Genomic DNA, 23,224 nt, shown 5'->3' with positions numbered 1-23,224 from the left:
TTTTTTTTTATTTGGCGGCTAACAGTCACAAACTCATATACACATTCAATAATAATAATAAATGAGACATATTCACTATAATGCCTGCAAAAATGGGTCACATGTTTTGATAATATTAGTCATTTTGATTCCAAGAATTGTTCTATCGTTGGTTTCAGCTGCCGCCGAGGGAGATTATTGTGAAGAGGAATTTGATAGTATAAGATGTAATCCATTATTGGATAAACAATGTTTAGTTACCAATGAGGCCCTAAGATCTTCCATATTTGAATCATTTACAATGGGGACCAAATATTTTGCCATTACAAGTTGTCGAAGAGGAGTTAAATTCGATTCCAATGGGATGCTGTTAACATTAAGTAAACCGTTTGATAATCCATCATTAGTTTCAAGTTTTTATATAATGTATGGGAAAGTTGAAGCTGATATTAAGGGGGCAAAGGGTAAAGGAATTATAAGCTCATTTTATTTACAAAGTGATGATTTAGATGAAATTGATATTGCAGAAATATTTGGAGGTGATCCATACGAATTTCAAACAAATTATTTTATTAAAGGAAATGTTAGCAATTATGATCGAGGAAAATATCATCAATTACCCGGTTCTCCATTAGATAAGTTTTATCGTTATGGGGTAGAATGGACTCCTGATAATATTATTTTAACTATAGATGGAAAAATTGTTAGATCAATTAATAGTAAGAATAAATATGGATTTCCATCTTCTCCAATGTCCCTTAAATTTAGTCTATGGGCTGGCGGAGACGCATCAAACAACGCAGGAACAATCGCATGGGCAGGTGGAAAAACTGATTATTCAAAAGCACCATTTATGATGTTAGTGAAAAATGTGAAAGTTGCAGATTATTCAACAGGAGAATCTTATACATATGGAAATCTCCCAGGAGGAAAATGGGTCGACTTGCAAGCCAAGAATGGAAAAATATTTGGTGAAGATAGAATAAAGCATACAATTACGACTAAAGCAACAATTACAAGGACATCAACCATCAAACCAAAATTCACGAAGACTTCCACCATTCGTCCTACTAGTAAAATCACTATAACAAGAACATCTACTATACGTCCATCAATATCCACAAGAACTACAAAAGTACCACCACAAACGGTTGGCTCTACAATCACAAGGACAATCGTACGGACGCTCCCAGTTGCACGAATGGCTGCAAAGGCAACAACTCCATCCAAAAGAACTAGACCCTTCCATCAAAAATTATTGCCCAAATATCCAGCTACTAGAAAGATAACCATTACTAAAGGCATTTACGAAACGCCGGTATCAAAACTGGTTGGACCAACCCAGTTTATGATTGCTGCACATACCTCTTCAGCGAAAGTTGGTACTTCTGGCTATTATTCAATAAGTACCTTAAATTCTACATATGGCAGACCTCTTGCTATAAATACAACTTCAAGCAATGAAAACAAAAGTTCCAGTCTTCACAATCAAAATCAAAGTGGAGGGAATAAGCGTATATTTGTTCAATTTGATATGGACATGCTAGGAGGAGGATCCCAGTTTCTTTCATTATCTTTACTTACAATTATAGTTACCAATCTTATAGTTATTCTAGTATCTTTGTAATTTAAGAGAATATATACACATACATATAGATATAAATATTCCATTAATCATTGTGGTGTGATACCCTACTTTGATTTTCCAAGTGTGAGAAATTTTTGCAATCAATCAATTTATTATGAGTAGAAACACACATGCCGCACAAAGAAAGAAAAAAACTCCGAAATTAAAAAATAAAATAAAATTCTTAATTATACAAAAGGGTCGTGTAATTAATTACAAAAAACGGCTCCTGTTACTCCGGAATAAAATTTAACTTTGCTTACAAGAAGTTTAAGAGGTGACATCTGATGATTGAAAATTTCAATTTTATTGCTAATTTACTTAATTATATATAAATTCCACTTTTATCATTATCTCATTTGATTTATTTGTTTTCTTTTCCTTTTCCTTTTGGACCAATTAATTTCAAAATTATAAAAATGTTCAAAGCAATTGTTACTGAAACATTGGATGGAATTAGTTTTATATCCCTTGTTACTAATGATAAACAAAAGTTTGAAGATTCTGATAAATTCTATAATAATCTTGGATTTAGATTAACAAAAAGCTTTTCAAGAGTCACTAATAGTAGTTCTGCTGCTGTTGCAAGTAATCCTAAATTACAATTGGGTGTTGCTAAAGAATCCAGTAGAGAAATTTGGTTGGAAAGTTTCCCATTACAAGATGTTGATGAAAATGGAAATGTACGCCCATGGCAAGAATTAGAAGTTTATGATGGTGATTCTACTGAAAGATTGACTGAATCAACTGTTATCAAGATTAGATTGTCTGCTCATGAACCATTAAATACCGTTCCAAAACAATTTGTGTTTTTCACAGCAAACTTGACAAAAATTAAGGAGATTTTGGAAACTCAAAATATCAAATATGGACATGTCAATGAATCTACTATCATAGCTGAAGATCCTTTACATAATATCCTTTGTTTTTCTAGTACCAGAAACCCATTATCAAAGAAAAGTTTCAACTCCCCTGAAGATTTTATTAAATTTAGAACTCAAGAAATATTAGCTGGTAAAGCTAAAGAAAGTCAAAAATTACAAATAATACTTGAAGATCAAACTGCTATTAAACCAAAAGCCAGAAAAAAGAAAATCGCAGTCATGACATCTGGTGGTGATGCTCCAGGAATGAATCCTGCAGTTAGAGCTGTTGTTCGTGCTGGTCTTTACTATGGTTGTGATGTCTTTGCCGTTTACGAAGGATATGAAGGTTTAGTTAAGGGAGGTGATTTATTAAAGCCAATGGTCTGGGAAGAAGTTCGTTCATTCTTATCACTTGGTGGTACCTCAATTGGTACTGCTAGATGTAAGGAATTTAGAGAACGTGCTGGTAGGTTGGATGGTGCCTATAATATGATTATTAATGGTATTGACGCATTAGTTGTATGTGGTGGTGATGGTTCTTTAACTGGTGCTGATTTATTTAGAAGTGAATGGCCCTCACTTGTAGAGGAATTGGTATCTACAGGAAGATTAACTAAAGCCCAAACAGCTCCTTATCAACACTTAACCATTGTTGGTTTAGTGGGATCCATTGATAACGATATGTCATGTACTGATGTCACCATTGGTGCATTCTCGGCATTAGAGAGAATCACAGAAATGGTTGATTATATTGGAGCCACTGCTGCTTCACACTCCCGTGCTTTCGTTGTTGAAGTTATGGGTAGACATTGTGGTTGGTTGGCTTTGATGTCTGGTTTAGCTACTGGTGCTGATTTCATCTTTATTCCTGAGAGACCTCCAAAAGCAGCCACTTGGAAACAAGAATTGAAAGATGTTTGTTCAAGACATAGACGTTATGGTAGAAGAAAAACTACCGTGATTGTTGCTGAAGGTGCCATTGATGATGAATTGAATCCAATTACTTCGGACGAAGTTAAGGATGTATTGGTTGAATTAGGTTTAGATACCAGAATCACTATTTTAGGTCACGTTCAAAGAGGTGGTACTGCCGTCGCTTATGATAGAAGATTAGCTACTTTACAAGGTGTTGAAGCTGTTAAAGCAGTTCTTGAAAATACTCCAAATACTCCATCACCAATGATTGGTGTTTTAAGGAACAAAATTGTCAAATATCCATTAGTCGATGCCGTTAAACAAACAAAGGCAGTTGCTACTGCGATTGAAAATAAAGAGTTTGATAAAGCTATGGGTTTGAGAGATACCAGTTTCTACGATTCATATAGACATTTCCGTGACATTTCGCTCTTTGATGACGGAAGTAAGAAATTACCCGAAGAACAAAGATTAAATATTGCTATTGTTCATGTGGGTGCTGCATCTGCTGGATTAAACGCTGCCACTCGTGCCGTAGCCCTTTATAATATTTCTCGTGGTCATAATTTGTATGCAGCTCAAGATGGGTTTACCGGATTGGCAAAGGGTAATTTAAGAAAATTGGAATGGTTAGATGTCGAAGGATGGCATAATAAGGGTGGTTCTGAAATTGGTACTAATAGATCATTACCTTCGCAGAACTTTGGTAAAGTTGCATTCTATTTACAAAAGTACAATATTCAAGGGTTGATGATCATTGGTGGTTTCGAAGCATTCACTTCCTTACATGAATTATATGTCCAAAGAGCACACTATCCAATATTGGAGATTCCAATGGTGGTTGTTCCAGCTACAGTTTCAAATAATGTTCCCGGTACAGAATACTCCTTGGGTTCAGATACTTGTTTGAACCAATTGGTCAGTTACTGTGATGCAGTTCAACAATCCGCTTCTTCCAGTAGAAGAAGAGTGTTTGTGGTTGAAGTTCAAGGTGGTCATTCCGGTTATGTTGCCTCTTATTGTGGGTTGATTACCGGTGCATTGGCAACTTATACTCCGGAATCAAAGATTAACTTGAAACAACTTCAAGAAGATTTAGGTTTATTATTCAAAGTGTTTGAATCTGATCGTGGTGAAGATCATAATGGTAAGTTAATTATCAGAAATGAACAAGCCAGTTCTGTTTATTCAACTGAATTGATTGCTGATATCATCAAAGAAAATGCCAATAAGAGATTTGAAACCAGAACCGCTATTCCAGGTCATGTTCAACAAGGTTATACTCCTACTGCCAATGATAGAGTTATGGCTGTGAAATTCGCATTGAAGGCAGTTGAATTTATTGAATTATGGAATGGATGTGGTCAAAAACATGAAAGAAGTGAGTCGTTTGATGAAGTGGATGAAAAGCATTCGGCAGTTGTTATCGGTATTCATGGTGATACTATTAAATTTACGTGTGTCAAGCATTTGTACGAAACTGAAGCCAATGTAAAGTTGAGAAAGGGTAAGACTATCCATTGGGAAGATATGATACAAGTTGCTGATATGTTAAGTGGTAAATCGTTATTAAAGAAGCAAAGTTCCATCTAAGCGTTTAGTTATCTGGATGGTTTGGGAGTGATATGTCGAAGATTTTTTTTTTGTTAGAATAGTGTCGTTTAGTATTTCATTAACAATAGATGTATTTGATCAATCTAATATTGGAATAGGATTGCTTGTTGGAAAATGTAGAAGTCAGCATCCTGAGGGTTTAGACCCCATATCATAAGATCGTAATCACATTTATACTCGTGAGATCTAAAAACTCTGAAACCTACTTGTCTCTGAGAGCCGTATTCCAGAGAGAGGACCTTGTTTATTGTACTTAACCGATTTTGGGAGGTTCGGGCATAAATCTGACCAGAATATCATTGCCTCCGCTTAAGTATCGTCTAGTATCATTTTGGATGCATGTCACAACCTATTATATTCGACAGGATTCTTAGTGTTTTGGTTCTTTTGTTTACCTTCTGGTGCTTCAGCCACTAATAGCCTCCGGTCATCTAACCAGCCCATCCTGAAAAACTTTGCAACCAAAAGTATATACGCAGGACCATATATATCACATGACCGTTTCTTCTACGCATGTACTTTTGATATTTTAACGTCTGTTACTTCACGACCCACAGCTCCATAAGTATAGGTATCCATTAGTGGATACAAGCCATGAAATGGGTATGGTGTACAAACATCATTATTAGTTCAAATATTTTTTTGGATGAATTTCTTGTCAAGCTAAGAAATGGAATTTACCTCAGCTCATAAGTTTTCTTGGGTTCTTCTAGATTACGATTGGGGGCCAAGCCTAACGGTATATCAAGATCTCGTTTCAGGCGACGTACCTTTCTAAAGGGAAAATTTTCTTGATTTTTTGCATTTCGTTTGATTGGGATAATTTCTTAAGCGAACCAATTGTGGCAGGAATATTATATACCCGTCAAACTCACTATGAATTGATGTTAAGGTGACGGAGGTGTATTCTTTGACTGAAATGAAAGTCGCCATACAGGTTTGTACATCTGACAGGGAAGAATATTAGCCCTGAGTCATTGAATTGTAGTCGGTGGGGTCCATGTCAAGACTTGACGTAAGAAAGAGATTAGAAAAGTTCCGATTCGATTCCAAGTTAAAAGAAAGGTTTAGACACAAACACGAAAGCAAATATTTTTTTCAAGATATGAATTAGCTTGTCCAATGACACCGACTCCGCTACTCCCCAAAAGATCCATAATCAAAAGCGAAACCTTTTCTTGGTAAACAAGAAATTTCATTATCTGTGATATTTTTCTTGATCAAAGAATTTGGGAGAATATGTCAATTGCTGCACGCAACGCATCTTCTGGTTACATTCTACCATTAGTCAGTATGTAATCAGGTTTGCCAAGGGGAATACGATAACTTGATTTTCTATTTGAGAAAAGAAAACAAGGGACAAGAAAGTTACCGATGAGAAGGGTAGCAATTCCGAATCTCAACTTTTCTTTTTCTTAACATACATTGATGATGAAGGGGGGTTGTTAGCTGAATGCGACACGATCCGTCTTCGTCTTACTGAGAGCCATGGAGTCTCCTCCTTTCTCGTAGTGTAATTATATTCGTCTATGACATTTCACAAGTTGCAACGGGAAGTAAAGTTTTCAAATTTGAAACCCAGGGACCATAACCTGTAATTAAACTTTTAAGCTTTTTAGTCTAAAATAATATGACTAGAAATAGAAATAGCAGCAGCAGCAACACAAATCTTAAATAATTTTTTTTAAACCCTAAACGAGTTTTAATTTAGATTTACTGGGGGGGGATTTCTTTCACATGATTACGAATAAGAGAACTTATAGAAGAGATTGTTAGATGATGCAGAAAATGGATAACACGTGAGACATTCAATAAGTCAAATTTAAACTTTCAATCTTATCCCAAATTTCTTATGGATGATTTTTTATTGATTATTTTTTTTTTTGCAATTACTTGGCAAACATAATTTCACTTTTGTTTTCTAATTAGCCCATGGGAATATAATGTTCCTTTTGTAGAAACTCTATATTTTAAAATATTCTCAAGACGATGCATAATAGCAGCTGGAGGGATAATATCATACGCGAGAAAGAAAGTTGATAGTTGTGATATGTATCCGCAAGCAAACCAACTATTCTTGACAATGCCAAATAAGGATAGTCTTGCGAAGTCGTTTATTATTCTTCATGTTCCATTGCATTAAGGAATACTCATCGGAAATTGCCGCTTGTAAACCCTTGTTTTGTGCCATAGCTCTTCTGAAGTTTCTCCTCACTTTGTGCATGATTTGGATAACACCGATAAGGTATCTGTAGGCAGGAACATAACTTAGCCAGAGCTTTGGTTGATATGACAGAGTCAGAAAAGAAAAAATTGACAGACAGACACATTGTCAATGAGACTATCACATTAGAGTTCGCCAAGTCAGGACAACTACCCTTTCAATATTTACTTGGCTGACTCTTAGAAGACCAAAAATAGAAGAAGGTGATTAGATTNTGTTTCATGGCAATCTTGGCTTGAAGTTAAAAAATGAATTAGCCTTCACAATTTTGAGATGCTATTTTTTAGGGTTTTGTAAAAGACAAAAATTTTGTAACTATAGTTCAAAAGGAGATCCATTATTTAGAATTGTACTCAAAGGGGAAATTGGCCAGTACAATATATGTGTGTGTTATTTCTGTAAATATACACTTTTCCCAGAGATTAAAAAGTTGGTGATGGCTGAATTACATAAAGAATTTTAAATTTTCTTGCCCTCACCCAGGGTGTACCTGGAGAAATTTCTTGATAATAATAAAGGGGCCAAGTTGACAATTTTGACTCGTAATACATGGGGAACATATCAACCCAAAAATGAAGGTAGTAGATGTAGACAAATGTATTCTGACAATACCCCAAAGAGTTTTCTGGAAAGTTAATATTTTCAAATGTAACTTTAAGCATGAAGAATCTAATCTTTATTTTTTGAAATCAGAATCTTTTGATTTTCTCGTTTTGTATACAGTCAGTAACTTGATGTTTATTTTAACACATCAGTTTAAAGTTTTACAGGTAAGAGGAGGTGGAAGAGGAGGAATGATGAGAGAATGAAATGAGACGAAGAAAGTGGAGAGAATAATATGACCTAATAATTAGAATTATTATTATCTGTTCATTTTTTGATTTTTGCACCGCAACAAGATTTGTTTGGAGCCGTTCTCACTTACCACAAAATATGTTTCGCCATTCTTGTTTTCAACTCTAAGGAAGAAACAAAGAAAAAGTTTCTAAGGAAATAACAAAATTTGTGTTGAGTTTGCCGTGAATTAAAGTTTTAAAGCAATAAGACCTAAAACCTTTCTTCAGATTACAAATCCCAATTATTTCCCTAATAATTAACCTCCTTTCTATTTTAATTATATAACAGAAAGAGAAAGAAAGAGTGGGAAAAATAGAAGCACTAAAGTTTATTCCCCCTTCGATTTATTTTCTACTAAAAATCATAAGCAACAGGAATAAATTCTATATCTTTCGATCAACTTTAAAACAGAAGATGATTATATACTTACATATATGTATATTCTTCTTCATCTGAAACTACTCCTGTAAGTGTTGTGAGGCGCTGGGATAAACCTTTTTTTTTAAACTCTAAATATTAGAGAGAGAGAGAGAGAAAGACTGTGGGAGAACGTGATTCTAGAATTCTATTGTTTAGTAATAAGAATCGTTTAATGTCTATATTTCATTGATAAGAGAGAGGCTTGTTTATTTTTTTTTTTTGGCAAAAGTTGACAGAAATAAGAAGAAAGAATGACTTGAATTTCTTTAAATATTTTTAGAAGAATAATTATTATTATTTTGCATTCGTTCTTAAATTTCCGTTTCTTTTATGAATTGAAAAGAATAAAAAATATTCATACAAGAATTTTTTTGGGTTTTAGTTGCGTGGAGTTTTATTTTTTATTATGTTTAATTTTTGTTCCTTAACAACGAAAATATTATGCATAAAAATATTTTTAGTTCTATAAAAAAAAATAATAATACCCTAAAAAATATAGCTATCTATAATATTTTTTAAAGATGGAGCAATTTTTTTTTTGGTTCAGTATGGAATATTTTTTAACTAACCTTTCAACTATTAACTAATAAATGTTCATGTTTATAGTTTGTACATAAAGTACATAAGGTACATATATAAATGATATGCTTCCATCAAGTTTCTTGGTTTAAAGCAATTATAAAAAAAAATTTCCTATTGATCTTTTTCTTTAGAAATTTTAATCTAAGAAACCAAGCATTTAAACCCTTGATAAGAATTACTATTCCTTGGAGAATACGTTTTCTAGAAATACTTACTCAAATCAATCTATATAAATATAAATATTCATATATATATTTATCTTTTTCAACTATCAGACAGAAAAAAATAAGAGCCGATTCCCCGCCTTATACACCTATTAAACACCGACTTTGTCAATACAATAAAAGGTTCCTCCAGGTGTACATTATTCAATTAGAGAAAGAAGCCAACTGTACAATCCGTCATCCCCCAGTTATACAATTCATAAGGCCAAAATCATTCTATCATTTTATTGTTTTCATTCTTTCGATAGAAGAAGAAACTAATCCACAATTAAAAAACCAGACTCTGACAAATTATTTTTTTTATTTGGTTTTTTTGAAAGACAACAGGAGTAAGTTTTTGTCTGCATAATTGAAGTGAATTAAAGCTGCAGAAACTTAAAAATAAAAGTCAAAAAATTATTTATTATTTTTTTGATTTAAATTTTCACATTAATTTTTTTTTTTGGTTTTAGGTTTTGTTATATTGGAATTGTATCCGGTGGAAACCATTTATCCTATAAAAGAAAAAAAATATTACAATTGTTATTGTTTCCAGTAGTAGAACAAAGTCTACATAAAAAATAATAATCGCATCAACGACAACGATATTTTTTTTATTATAGTTCATTGTTTTTTGATTTGTTTCAAATAATATTTTTCGAGGTTATATCAAAAAAAAAATATTTTTCAGACGAAAAATCCAAGATAGTTTAAATAGAGACTCAGTTTCCTTCACGACACAACAAAGTTCCCTATCGTTCTATTATCATCGCCCCCATCCCCCGCCCCCCACCCCCCATAAATTTAATTTGAATAATTAAGGTTTTATTAGTTTCATCGCTTATATGCAAATATATTTATTTGTCCATATTTGAAAATATACTTTGCCCCAATCTACCACACAAAACATTTTTTACCGAAACAACCTAACTAACCAACTAACAAAAAAAAAAAGAATAGTTGCAAATAGACGGACACTTAAACTTAAATTTAATTTTTCAATTTTCATACCAGACATATCAGACATATAATTAGATATACAAGATGACTAAGAAGTCATTGGAACAACAACAAGAACGGGTGAAGAAGAATGCGTTTGTTCATAAGTTATATACAATGTTAAGTGATCCCAAATTATCCCATTTAATTTGGTGGTCAACTAATAATATTGAAGGAAATACATTTGCATTATATCCAGGTAAAGAATTTGCTGATTGTTTAACTCAATATTTCAAACATGGCAATGTGGCCAGTTTTGTAAGACAATTGCATATGTATGGATTCCATAAGGTTAGTGATCCTTCTACTTCTTCCACTGTCAATACTAATGAAAAGGATATACCACCAATTTGGGAATTTAAACATCTGAGTGGGAAATTTAGAAAAGGTGATGAACGTTCATTAGTTTATATCAAAAGAAGATCAAGTTCAAATAGTTCAAAACATACTTATAATGGAGAAAGTCTACGTCATCATGCATATCAACAGCAACAACAACCAATGACTCCTCAACAACAACAATATAATAATACCCATCAAGAATATCTAGTGGCTGGAAACACTGGCTATCCTCCTAATCACCCTTACCAAACTACTGGACCTGTACAACAACAACCATACATGTATTATCAACCAATTCCTCCTAGAGGTCAAGTTCAAGTACCAGTCAAAGTATTTCCTCCTCCTAAACCAATGGCACCAATTGTCGTTGGAGCAGGTCCAAATCGAAATCAAGGTTATCCTTCTCAACAATTTTATCAATATCAAATGGATCAACCACAACAACCTACTAATATTTTACAACACCTGCAACCACCTCCACAGCAATTACAACCATCTAGACCCTTTGTAGATTATCAACAACAACAACCAATGCCTCTACAACCCACCATGCAAAATGTTCCTCCACATGTACCTTTAGCAGTACCAATACCTGAACCAGTGCCAAGCTTACTTCGATCTACAACTCCAGATAACAAATCACCCGGGTCTGATTCTCATCACCATCCCCCACCTCCACCACAGCAACAGCAACAACAGCAACTACAACAGAACGGTCTTAACAGTATAGCAAAACAATCCCCAGTCCAACCATATGTGCCAGGCATGCAATTTAGGAAGATTTGGGAAGAAGGAACCACAGGCAATAGTCGACCCAGAAATTCATCAATGTTTTTTGATCCATTAGCTCCAACCCTGCCATCTAGTGGAGGTTTAATATCATCCCCAAAAGAAGACTTGAGATATAACTTACCTCGAACAACCAATAATCAATCCCCAGAAGGTTCAGGTTCACTTTATCCCAATAATGGAGGTATTAATATGACTGCACCAAGACCGCAGTCATTGCCAAGAAGTATACCACCTGATTTACAAGTCAATCATCAAATCCGTCCATTCTCAAGTTCTTTAAGTAGTGGTCTGAATAACAACAAACCATCATTGTATTCCCATGTAAATGATAAATTGAAACAGACTGAATTGCCATTTCCAAATAATGGTAGACCAAATAATCCAAGACCTAGATTAACCAACGATAGTTCATTCAGTTCACAGTCATCATCGTCAAAAGGATCTATCTTTTCCCATAAATCATCAGTATCATCAGTTGCATCCCTTTCAACCACAGCCACACCTTCCCTCAAGAATGTAAATGCAGAAACTTCATTACCACCCATCCAATCAATATCGATTCCATATTCCAATAATCTGGTTGTGAATAGTACTTCGACACTTTCATCCCCCGGTAGTAGTAATAATGAAGATGCTGCTTCTCCTCATCTGTATAGAAATTTGAGTCCACCTACTGTTCCAACTAATTATAATGCTCAGTTAAATAGTGTTTCTCCGTCGAGTACGCCTGGAGTTATAAGAAATAAGAAAGTGTCGGTGAATTCAATGTTGGATGATGATGGGAGTAGTAATACTAGTGCTACGAAGGAGCCATTGTTGATTCGGTCCATTATTAATAATGATGATAGTATTATGAAAGTTAGACAAGAGGTAGAAGACGATACAAAGAGACGTAGATTGAGTTAGAATGGATGTGCTTTTTTGGAATTATTTAATGACAGTTTTTTAGTTTTTTAACGTGAATATATTATTGTATTTTTATTTATTTAATGTTTTAAATGACCTTTGGAGTGTTACATTGTGTTTTTTTAATGATGAGATTAAGTGTATAGATATAAATATATATAAGTACAAACGGCTTTCACTACTAAAGCTCTATATCTTCTATTTACGATATCATGTAGTACTACATTGCCGTGAAAACTAAAAATGCTCTCAACAACTGTCCTCGAAACTCATTGTTTCTGGGTTCAAATTTAGACTACCCTGAATGCTAAAACGGCCTTCCTCCTTTCTTACCCTTTAGCTTCCCGCCAAACATGATATTTGCACCTTTCTTTACCGACCTTGATTTTAATAATTCTCTATCTTCCTCATCAGAATCCGAATCCTGATCGTTAGGAGATGGTTTCGTCACGGTTTGTGATTTCTGTATTTGTTGATATTGGGGCTTCTGTCGTTGTTGTTGTCGCTGATGTTCATAATTTTTCTTTATATTGCTTCGTTGTCCATCTCTCATTTTATTCATTAATGCAAGCATTGGTTTTGAGGTTGTTGTTCTTGATTTCTTAATATTCTCAGATTCTTGAAGGTTTGATTTCTTCAAATCATTGGAATTTATAAAGTCTCCTATTTTGGATACATCCTTTCTCTCAAGTGCCAGTAATCCAGAACCTTGGGGTATGATACACATATCATAAAATGATGATTCGGATTCACTGTCAGGTGTGGCATCCTTGGTTGATTGATCTTGTAATGGTTTTAACCAATTCAAAGCAAGTTTATTGGTTTGAGCTAATGAAAATTGGAATCTAGCCTGTAGTTCCTCTTTTTGTTTTATTTCTTTCCTCCTATTAGGTTTTGACATTTTGTTAATCGTATTTCATCTTTGCAACCAATTTGTTGTTGTTGATAAGACCTAGTCATCTCCTTCAGTATTAATTTTTTTTTTTTGGGGACTCGATGCAAACTAAGTCGTGTAAATAGGCACAAATATTTATAGACAGACAGACAGACAGACAGTACGTCACTTTCTCCTCTCTACGCTTGTAGTCTATTTCTTTGGATGTACTAACAAGCGAGTCTAGAAGTGACTACTATAGCATATCCGAGGATATATATTACATAAACCTACGAAAAGCTGACCCGATATCAACAGAACAAACGCGAGGCGTCCCTGAACCGGATTGATCTAGAAATATTTTTCTATCCATCGGTAAAAAGGCACTGTATGAACAAAGAGATAGACAAGGAAACGCATCTTGTTCTTCCTGAATAGAAGATTGAATGACGGTACATGTATGCAAGCTGTAATGCAATATGATTAAAGAAACTAACCTCACTAGATTATTTTTATTGATGTGGAAAGGTTTGCCACCCCCACAGCCTGCAGTCATGTAACGGGTGTATGGAGAATATGTTATGAATCATATTTTCCGTACCCGGGACTCTATTTGATAAGCGAGATTGGAATTTCTTCACTTGCGTAAATTCATTTCCTTCCATTCGTAATGAAATGAATGATCTTTTTGATATTCTTTCATGCATCCATCATCTCTTTTTTTTTTTGCATTTTTTTTTTTCGTCATCAATTTTATTTTTTCTTTAGAATGCAGCGCACTAAAAAATAAATTATTTTTTGTCTGAAAAGAAAAAAAAAATCTGCAACAATTTTGAAAACCCATCAGATCCACCAAAAAAAATTCAACCTGACCATAATAAATCACAAATCAATGACCAACCATCATTAAAATAGGAAAAAAACATGCGCAAACCCGGAATCGAACCGGGGGCCCAACGATGGCAACGTTGGATTTTACCACTAAACCATTTGCGCGATGAAAATGCTCCGCGACGGGGAATTGAACCCCGGTCTACCATGCGACAAACGGTAATTCTAGCCACTAAACTATCACGGATTAGCTTGTTGAGAGTAGAAATGGCGTCAGCGTCTTGTGATGTTGATTTTTGTGGAAGTTTGGGGTCATTTGGATGGAAATAGCTGGAGATATCGATATAAATTGACCAAGGTTGGGTCCTTGAATGGTTTAAATGAAAGAATTATGCAATGTTAGGTTGGTTTAATTAAAATACGAAATTATCAAAAAGCAAGCACGAATATGGATCAGTTCCCGCTTGCTTTGCTTTTTTCTTCGATATTTACACAACGTCTATTGAAGTTACCTTGGTGGTGTAAAAAGGGATGTACTCTTTGAAGTAGGCTATTTCATTTGGGTCAAGGTATAAGCGATTTCCTTGTTGGTGTTGGGGTGCCTCCATAACGAGTTCTGACCCTCATTAAGCTCGACAACTGATGGATAGCAAACAGCTCATCAGGACTTCACGAGAAAATTATCTTAAAGGGATTAACTCTAGGCTACATACTGGTTCGAAACAGGGTTTCGGTGGAAAACTTTATTATTGAGCCTTTAGCCTTCGATATCGGAAACGACAACTTCCTGAAGAAAAGCGCACCCGTCAAGCAGTGTCAGATAATAGAACTATGATGCCAATTAAACCGTTTATGTCCTAATGGGATTGAGTTGGGATACAAATTATCGTGGTACAATTATAGTGTTTATGATAAATTTGCTGCAAATTTGCAACCAAAAAAAAAAATAAACTCAGGAAGTTCATAAATCTTGTTATTTTCCTAGAAAATTAATATATCCAATTTCCTTGCGTCGTTTGACTAATGTCAAAAGAATCACCACATATCCACATAGGCCTCTTGTTGGTTTCGATACATCTGGTAATCAAATAGGCGATGTCTTGAAGTCCTCCTGGGTTTCTTAAAAACATAGTAGCGCAGTTGGGTGGAAACACGAGATACAAAGGCACTTCTCTCAAATACTAAACTTAAATATCAAATAAGAACTACAAAAGGGAGAGATCCATATTCATTGGACTTGCTGATGATAGAAGAATCTTAGATGAAGGTATATTTGTATCCAAACAATTTAGCCACTTAACATTACATCCCTTGTATAAAACGAAACTCAGCAGCAAAGGAAAAAATCCCTTAAATTATTCTTGGTGAATTGATCGATTAAAGTAAGAGATGGTAACTAATATGATTACAATTATAATAGACCTTCCTTCTTCATTTGTTGCTTATTTGGTAGCATATTCAATTTATTTATATTATAAGAATAAGTTAACCACCTTTCAAATCATAATAGTTGAAAATAATGACTACAATGATATGATGACAGATATATTACCATGGTGTGGTACTACTATCACCAGTACCACCGCAGCTACACCTAACAATGCCGGATTGATACCATATTTAGTAAATGGATTAATTACCGATCAATGTTTGATTCCATTGAATGAGATTCATATTGATAGATCGTTACATAATAATAATCCAATCTATGATAAATCTATTCAAATGGAACAAATAATTGTTAATATAGGATTGAATAATAATTTGATTGGATTATTATATCATCCAACATTAATAATTAATAAATTAAGATATCTATTATTTAAAACTAATCGAGTTATATTTATGTCAAATAATTCAAATTTAATTAATAATAAATCAAATTTAATTAACAAGTTACTTGAACAACAACAACAACAACAACCTGTAATTGTTATATTAAACAATGAAGGTAATAACAAATATCCTACAATTAATAAGAATATTAATTATTTAATAAATTCTAATTTAATTGGAATTAAATATCGGAATTTCTCGAGGGCTATTGCACATCCCCCATCTACAATTCTTTGGTTGCCAAATTTATTCAATCAATTAAACTTAACTACAACAAACAACAACCAATTAAATTATAGAATAATACGACAAGAATCAAATGGATTAATAATAAACATCCAAGAAGAAGACAATAATAGTATTATTAACCATGAAATATTTGGTAAGGTTGATATTAACTTTGTATTAAAATATTGTAAGACAACATTAATGGCAATAGATAATCTATTAATTAATTATGGATACATGAAATCTCTAAGTAATAAATTATAAGATAAGTAAATTATTAAAAGAAAGAAAGATATAGTCTATGGTACAAATTATTATTATTTCTGGACTTTATTACAAAGTCGGTTTATATTTATATATGAGGTGGTGGTGGTGGTAGCAGTAAGGGGCAGTGGCAGTGGTAGTGGTAGTGTTGGTAGTGTCTAGGGGTAGTATCGGGGGGTTTAAACAGGTAATACATCACTAATGCCTGCTAATCTATCTATAGTAGGGGCAATAATCGGACTACTTAATACATCTCCAATATAAGGAATAGATCTTAAGAATTGAACAATTGTTCCAAAGAAATCACCAAATAATCCCAAGATACCAAAACTTTCCAATATAAATCCAATAAATGACCATTTCATTAATATCAATAATATTCCTAATCCAAAACAAATTGAACCTCTTATTTTGGTTGGTCGAGTAAAGAATGATATTGTTCGTTGGGGTCCAATAATTAATATTAATCCTATAATGAATAAGATATTACCTAATGCTAAGAATCCTGAATCAAAGAATGTAATTATTCCAAATATGAAAAAGAATATTCCACCAGCAGTAAATCCAACACCAAATTCTATAAATTGTTAGTAAACTGAACGTCAACTAAGTTATTCTCGAGGAATCAAATGAGATTAATATGAAGGAAACACACATACTTTGTCTTTCTGATAACCAAATCATTTTAGTCTATTATTATTATTATTATTATTATTACTAAGGAAGTTGTGTGATAAAAACTGTCTTTTCAATTTTATTTATTTAATTAAAAAATTTCATTGATTTTTAATAAAATCTTTTTTTGGTGGTGTTCTTTTTTTTTTGGTTGCGTTTGAATTTCCCATGGTATTATTATTATTGTTACATTAAAATAGTGATAATCACACGCGTTTTTAAAAGTCAATCATCATTCATAATGTAACTATAAATTCATTATATAATGTAAGTTTCTGACCTTTTGAAAAAATTATTCAACAAAATACGAATATTCAATAAACTATACTGGTTTCATATCCGTTGCACATAGAAAGGGCTAAGCAATGGTGCTACCAATTGCTTTTAACAAAATGATGATTTACATGGGCTGAGCATGTAATACATAACAAGAAAAAAAAAAAAGGGGAGAATCAAGGAATTCATGGGGAAAATCTGTCATTATTGAATTATTCTTATTTAAGATTCCCATATACAATTGTAAGAGCCATGAATAGAAAATTTGATGACGATGATGATGACTTAACTCCCATTGACTTACCACCAACTTATGCAGAAGCAACTAGTACTGGTGGAAGTTATGCCCCTACCCCACAACCTATTCCACCACCTCCAAGAAGAAATCCCGCACCACCCCCAAGAACGAATCATCCACCCCCACCACCACATGCTCATCACTCTCAAAGACCACCACAACCACCACCACCACAAAGACCATCTCCAGTTACCAATAACAAACCTTCAACCGAGAGCTTATATACTGGGAATAGTAACTTACCATTTGGATTTCCCAAAGGGTATCTTTGTCAAAAATGTAAAAATACCGGATATAAAATCAAAAATGGAGAAGTATGTCGAAATTGTTGGGATAAATTCTATTTAAAGACCCATGCATATAATCCAAATCCTTCATTACCTTTTAAATTCCCTAGAAATTATTATTGTAAGAAATGTAATAATACTGGATATAAGAAAAAGAATGGTGCAACATGTAAAGAATGTTGGGCATTATATAGTCCAAGAAATAATTATAGTTCAGTTCGGACAACTTATCAACCCTCGTATTTCGGAAGTACGACGTTCATACCTGCTGGCAATGGTTTTATGAATACTTCAGTGATGTCGACAACGACAACTACCATGGCTCCTCCTATGCGAGTGCCACCGGGAGATCCTCGATTAGGAGGGGTTGTATGTGGGAATTGTCGAGGATCAGGAATGGTTAGATTTCTTTTGGATATGGAATTATGTCCTGTATGTGCGGGATTGGGTAGATTGGTTAATGTTCCAAATAGAGTACCTGTACCTCCACCTCCTCCACCTGCGCCAGCTACACCTTATTATTATTATGGAAAGAGATAGAGGTTTTTTGTAATCTAAATAACAACTTTGATGTATTAGTTTGATGTTTTGTAATAAATACAATGTGATGATGATCTTGTCATAAGCAACTCTCTGCTTTTATTAAATTATATACACTAAAAAACATGTTTTTAAAAACGAATTGAAATAAGATTATATTAAAAAAGATCTAATGATAATTGGAAGGATATTTAAAGTCAGTTAATTCATAAAAGTTTTCTTTAATACTTCTAATAGAAACAAATCTTGATAAGATATTTCCACTACCTGCTTTATCATTAGTACCAGAAGCTCTTGCACCACCAAACCATTGTTGACCAACAACGGCACCAGTAGATTTATCATTAATATAGAAATTACCAGCAGCATATCTTAATTTTTCTTCAGCAATTCTAATAGCACCACGATCTCTGGCAAATACAGAACCAGTTAATCCATATTTAGTAACTCCATCAATTGATTCAATAATCTTTTCATATTGTGAATCAGGATAAACATAAGTAGTTAAAACTGGACCAAAGAATTCTTTACTTAAATATTCATGTTCTGGATTAGTGGTTTGAATAACAGTTGGTTCAATATAATAACCTTTACTAGAATCATAAGAACCACCAGCAATAATTTCTAATTCTGGATCATTCTTGGCATTATCAAGAGCGGTTTTCAATTTATTAAATGATTGTTCATGAATAACTGGACCCATAAAACTATTCAATTGTTCTGGTTCAGCAGTATTACCAATGGTGATTTGTTGAATATTGGCAATTAATTGTTCTTTAAATTCCGGCCAGATTGATTCTGGAACATATGCTCTAGAAGTAGCTGAACATTTTTGTCCTTGATATTCAAATGCACCTCTAAGAGTAGATAATGCAGAATGATGAATTGATGCTGATGGATGAATTAAATGGAAGTTCTTACCACCAGTTTCACCGACAATTCTTGGGAAATCACGATATTTATCAGCAGCAACATTATTACTAATCTTAGAATATAAATTCTTAAAAACTTCAGTTGATCCAGTAAAATGTAATGCCGCAAATTCTTTATCTTCAAGAACTAAATCAGTAACTTCAACTGGATTACCTGGAATGAAATTAATAACACCAGCTGGTAATCCTGCTTCTTCTAAAATAGTCAATAATAAATAATTAGATAATGCTGCAGTAGCAGATGGTTTCCAAACAACAGTATTACCCATTAATGCAGGTGCACCTACTAAATTACCAGCAATGGCAGTGAAATTAAATGGAGTAACAGCATAAACAAACCCTTCCAAAGGTCTATATTCAGCACGATTCCAAACACCTGGGGCAGTTTGTAAAGGTTGTTGAGCATACATTTCTTCAGCATATTTAACATTAAATTTAAAGAAATCAATCAATTCAGCAACACAATCAATTTCCGCTTGATAAACATTCTTACCTTGTCCCAACATAGTAGCAGCCAACATATCATATCTATATTTAGTAGAAATCAAATCAGCAGCTTTTAAGAAAATAGCAGCTCTATCAGTCCAAGAAGTAGAAGCCCATTTTGCTTTAGCAGATTTAGAAGCTTCAATAGCAGCCTTAATATCTTCACTAGTAGCTTGTGAAACATCAGCTAAGACTTGTGAATGTTTAGCTGGGTTAACTTGAGGTTTTGTTTCTTCACGATAAATTTTCTTACCATTAATAACTAATGGCACACGTAATGAACCTTCATCAGTGAATTTTGTAATTGATGCTCTTAAAAGATCCCAATCTTTTGTATCTTTGAAACCAAAGTTTCTAACTGGTTCATTTTGAAGATTTGGTGGGGATTTAACGTGGGATAATTGAGCAACACATCTAATTGAGTTTAATTGATGAGTTTTTGGAATGGCACGGAAAATTGTTGGTGTGATTACTTTTGTGTGTTTGGATGCAACACGAATGGCAGAACGAGCACTTGATCTCAACATGATTGTTTATTTATTCAATGATACTTGAAGAAGAAAGGAAGAAAAAGAAGAAGGAGAAAGAAAAAAAGAAGTTTAAATAAAAAAGAATTTAATTGGAAATTTATATGGGATGATGAAGAAAGGTTACAGTTACTCCGAGTCCCAAAAAGTATGGGGGAATAGAGAAGAGGAGATTCTAATTGGGTAAACTAAAGCGAGGTACGCGCCAAATTTATCTGATGCCGTATAGCTTATATGCAGTACACTAACAACTTTTGGGGAGGGCAATATTTAGCGAGATCTATAGTTTGATCTCGGTTATGTAATTCCTATAAAGGTATAACGGTTTCTATTATTATTTTCTATCTAGCCTGTTTATCAATCAATATCTAAAGCTTCAATCTTAAGTGACAATTGTTCCAATCTTGTTTGCATGGCTTTAGAATTATTTTCAAAATTCTGGGAATAATTTTCAATATTTTCATAAATTTGATTTATTGAATTATCCCAATTCTTAATATCAATTTTCAAATCAGTTATTATTTGATCCATATTTTTAGAAAGTTCAACATTAATATTCATATCATTATGGATATTGTTCAAAGTCTTTAATCGTTTAAGAATCAATGGAATTATCTCATTATTCTTCTTGATTTCCGGTAATTTCTCCACTAATGAATCAATAATACTATTATCATCCTTTGAATTATCATCTTTCAGACCACCAATATCATAAATATCTGTAAGATTGAATAATTTCTTTCTCATTTCCATCTTATCCATTTCTTTATTCAATGTATCAAGTTGTTTAGTTACATTCTCAAAATTATATTCAGGATTATTAACAATTGATATTTTCCTTTCAAGATCATTCAATGTCTTTTGTATAGAGCTTATAGGTTTCTTGCCAACTTCTAGAAGTACATCTTCTCCAATTAGTTTTTCTATAGAACTAAGTCGATCTTCAAGACTTATCAAACCTTCTTGTCCATCCTTTATTCTTGATATTGATTGCACGTCTTGCTGTTGTTTTATTTGATTGAAAATACCATCTATTCTTAATTGCTCTGAACTCAAAATCTCTGATCTAATGGGTGGTTCAGATTTCTTCAAATTATTTAACAATTGTAATAATTTATTCGTTTCGGTTGTGGTTTCTGGGGTTATCATCATATCCTTTTCTAATTTTATTTCTTCCAATTCTCTCGCTATTCTTGAAAGCTTCTCATCTACCGTTTCTTCGACTTCAGCAACATAATATCCACTATCATATAACTGATTATGTATACTTCCCAGGAAATCAACAGCCCGATTCCCTGAGATATGACTGTTTGAAAATATTCCTTTTGCTTCCAGTGGTAAATTATCAACATTTAATTCTGTTGGAGTTGTTTGTTCAATTTCTTGGGGTGAAGCATATTCGATATCACTCTCGACATCTGAAGTCTCGAATATCTCTTGTGCATCTTTCTCTATATCTGGTAGATCACCATATTTATCCATATTGCTTATATATTGAATTCATAAATGTTGAAATGTAAGATCAACACGGAAATCGTATTTACATCCAAACATCACTAAAAAAATGCAGCACTACCACATGAAAGAAATCCAATATTCATTACCAGGGGGTCACGCAACCGTTATAGTATGTCTACAAAATACAGGAACTTACGAAGCCAACAGTCTTTGCTTCTTGGATCTAAAAGTTTAGGTTCTTTATTATATTTATTACTGAGAACATGCACACTCTATTTACTTAGTTACAATCTGTACCACATCTTCATCATGAACAGGATGACTTAGACCACATTTTTGAGGAGAATGTTTAGCACTTGAACCCCAGACTAATGCATACTTGAATTGATTCTTCATCTCTCTATGAATAGAATCACACACTTCAAGAATAGTAGAATTGTTTCTAACAACCATTGGGTCATCAAAGTTTGGTTGTATTCCTCTTCTCTTGGTATATAAACGTAATAAATCCAATTTCCTCCATATTTCTTCTTTAAGATCTTCAATACCCAAATCTAATTCACATGACATAACAACAGTATTTGGTTCTCTTGCTAATCTATCACATTCTTCTAATGATACTGCATCTACTTTGTTATAAACATATAAACATTTGATATAGGAGATATGTTGTTCATTTATAACATCAATGAAATCATCAACGGTAACATTTTCATCTCTAATTAAAACATCAGCATTATGAATCTTATAATCTTTAAGTAATGCCGCAACCATTTTTTCAGTTAAATATTTAGGAGGAGTAATTGAATTCATTTTAACACCACCAGTCTTTTTGATTCTAATGGATAAATTAGGTCTTTCTTTATTCAATCTAATCCCCATTGATTCTAATTCATTTTCTAAAATTTGACGTTGATCTCCTCCCTTTGTTGCATCTAAAACCATCAAAATCAAATCCGAAGTTCTAGAAACAGCAATAACTTGTCTACCTCTCCCCTTCCCCTGTGCTGCCGCTTTAATAATCCCTGGTAAATCCACTATTTGTACTTCTGCCCCATTATATTCAAGTATCCCCCCCACTGATGTCAAGGTTGTAAATTCATAATTGGCAGCTTCAGATTTCGTATTGGTAACTTTTGATAAAAATGAAGATTTACCAACCGATGGGAACCCAATTAATGATACTCTTGCATCTCCCGCTTTTGCAACTTCAAATCCTTGTCCTCCACCACCTGAACCTCCAGCTTGGGGTTCTAATAATTCTCGACGATATCTGGCTAATTTACCTTTTAATAACCCAATATGATATTCGGTTGCTTTATTCTTTTGAGTTCGGGCTAATTCTTCTTGAATCTGAGCGATTTTCTCTAAGATACCCATTATTTGTTTACTTTTATTTAATTGGT

General features: G+C 33.4%; 10 protein-coding genes across 10 annotated transcripts; 5 read left to right on the top strand and 5 right to left on the bottom strand. All coding sequences in view use genetic code 12, as the record gives it.

The window, feature by feature from the left end:
• Window positions 1-61: 61 nt before the first annotated feature.
• Window positions 62-1,606, top strand: CRH12 (Crh12p; the record flags this gene model as incomplete). The annotated part of the gene is made up of 1 exon (XM_049409663.1): window positions 62-1,606. One exon carries the CDS (start codon window positions 62-64, stop codon window positions 1,604-1,606), a length of 1,545 nt encoding a protein of 514 aa, XP_049261139.1.
• Window positions 1,607-2,025: 419 nt separating this feature from the next.
• Window positions 2,026-4,980, top strand: PFK1 (6-phosphofructokinase subunit alpha; the record flags this gene model as incomplete). Its single annotated transcript, XM_049409661.1, has 1 exon — window positions 2,026-4,980. The coding sequence occupies one exon, from the start codon at window positions 2,026-2,028 to the stop codon at window positions 4,978-4,980; it is 2,955 nt and encodes a 984-aa protein (XP_049261138.1).
• A 5,331-nt stretch (window positions 4,981-10,311) lies between these two features.
• Window positions 10,312-12,306, top strand: SFL2 (Sfl2p; the record flags this gene model as incomplete). The annotated part of the gene is made up of 1 exon (XM_049409660.1): window positions 10,312-12,306. One exon carries the CDS (start codon window positions 10,312-10,314, stop codon window positions 12,304-12,306), a length of 1,995 nt encoding a protein of 664 aa, XP_049261137.1.
• A 307-nt stretch (window positions 12,307-12,613) lies between these two features.
• On the bottom strand, window positions 12,614-13,207 carry J8A68_005578 (uncharacterized protein; the record flags this gene model as incomplete). Its single annotated transcript, XM_049409659.1, has 1 exon — window positions 12,614-13,207. One exon carries the CDS (start codon window positions 13,205-13,207, stop codon window positions 12,614-12,616), a length of 594 nt encoding a protein of 197 aa, XP_049261136.1.
• A 2,205-nt stretch (window positions 13,208-15,412) lies between these two features.
• J8A68_005577 (uncharacterized protein) lies at window positions 15,413-16,339 on the top strand (the record flags this gene model as incomplete). Its single annotated transcript, XM_049409658.1, has 1 exon — window positions 15,413-16,339. The coding sequence occupies one exon, from the start codon at window positions 15,413-15,415 to the stop codon at window positions 16,337-16,339; it is 927 nt and encodes a 308-aa protein (XP_049261135.1).
• A 179-nt stretch (window positions 16,340-16,518) lies between these two features.
• J8A68_005576 (uncharacterized protein) lies at window positions 16,519-17,023 on the bottom strand (the record flags this gene model as incomplete). The annotated part of the gene is made up of 2 exons (XM_049409657.1): window positions 16,519-16,916; window positions 16,999-17,023. 2 exons carry the CDS (start codon window positions 17,021-17,023, stop codon window positions 16,519-16,521), a joined length of 423 nt encoding a protein of 140 aa, XP_049261134.1.
• Window positions 17,024-17,542: 519 nt separating this feature from the next.
• On the top strand, window positions 17,543-18,415 carry J8A68_005575 (uncharacterized protein; the record flags this gene model as incomplete). Its single annotated transcript, XM_049409656.1, has 1 exon — window positions 17,543-18,415. One exon carries the CDS (start codon window positions 17,543-17,545, stop codon window positions 18,413-18,415), a length of 873 nt encoding a protein of 290 aa, XP_049261133.1.
• A 169-nt stretch (window positions 18,416-18,584) lies between these two features.
• PUT2 (1-pyrroline-5-carboxylate dehydrogenase) lies at window positions 18,585-20,360 on the bottom strand (the record flags this gene model as incomplete). The annotated part of the gene is made up of 1 exon (XM_049409655.1): window positions 18,585-20,360. The coding sequence occupies one exon, from the start codon at window positions 20,358-20,360 to the stop codon at window positions 18,585-18,587; it is 1,776 nt and encodes a 591-aa protein (XP_049261132.1).
• Window positions 20,361-20,717: 357 nt separating this feature from the next.
• J8A68_005573 (uncharacterized protein) lies at window positions 20,718-21,842 on the bottom strand (the record flags this gene model as incomplete). The annotated part of the gene is made up of 1 exon (XM_049409654.1): window positions 20,718-21,842. One exon carries the CDS (start codon window positions 21,840-21,842, stop codon window positions 20,718-20,720), a length of 1,125 nt encoding a protein of 374 aa, XP_049261131.1.
• Window positions 21,843-22,094: 252 nt separating this feature from the next.
• J8A68_005572 (uncharacterized protein) lies at window positions 22,095-23,198 on the bottom strand (the record flags this gene model as incomplete). Its single annotated transcript, XM_049409653.1, has 1 exon — window positions 22,095-23,198. One exon carries the CDS (start codon window positions 23,196-23,198, stop codon window positions 22,095-22,097), a length of 1,104 nt encoding a protein of 367 aa, XP_049261130.1.
• Window positions 23,199-23,224: the final 26 nt, after the last annotated feature.

The sequence above is a fragment of the Hemisphaericaspora subhashii genome (genome assembly GCF_019202705.1).
Source record: "Hemisphaericaspora subhashii strain CBS 10753 chromosome Unknown scaffold16, whole genome shotgun sequence".
Classification (NCBI taxonomy): domain Eukaryota; kingdom Fungi; phylum Ascomycota; class Pichiomycetes; order Serinales; family Debaryomycetaceae; genus Hemisphaericaspora; species Hemisphaericaspora subhashii.
This window is presented reverse-complemented; position numbering and strand designations above follow the sequence as displayed.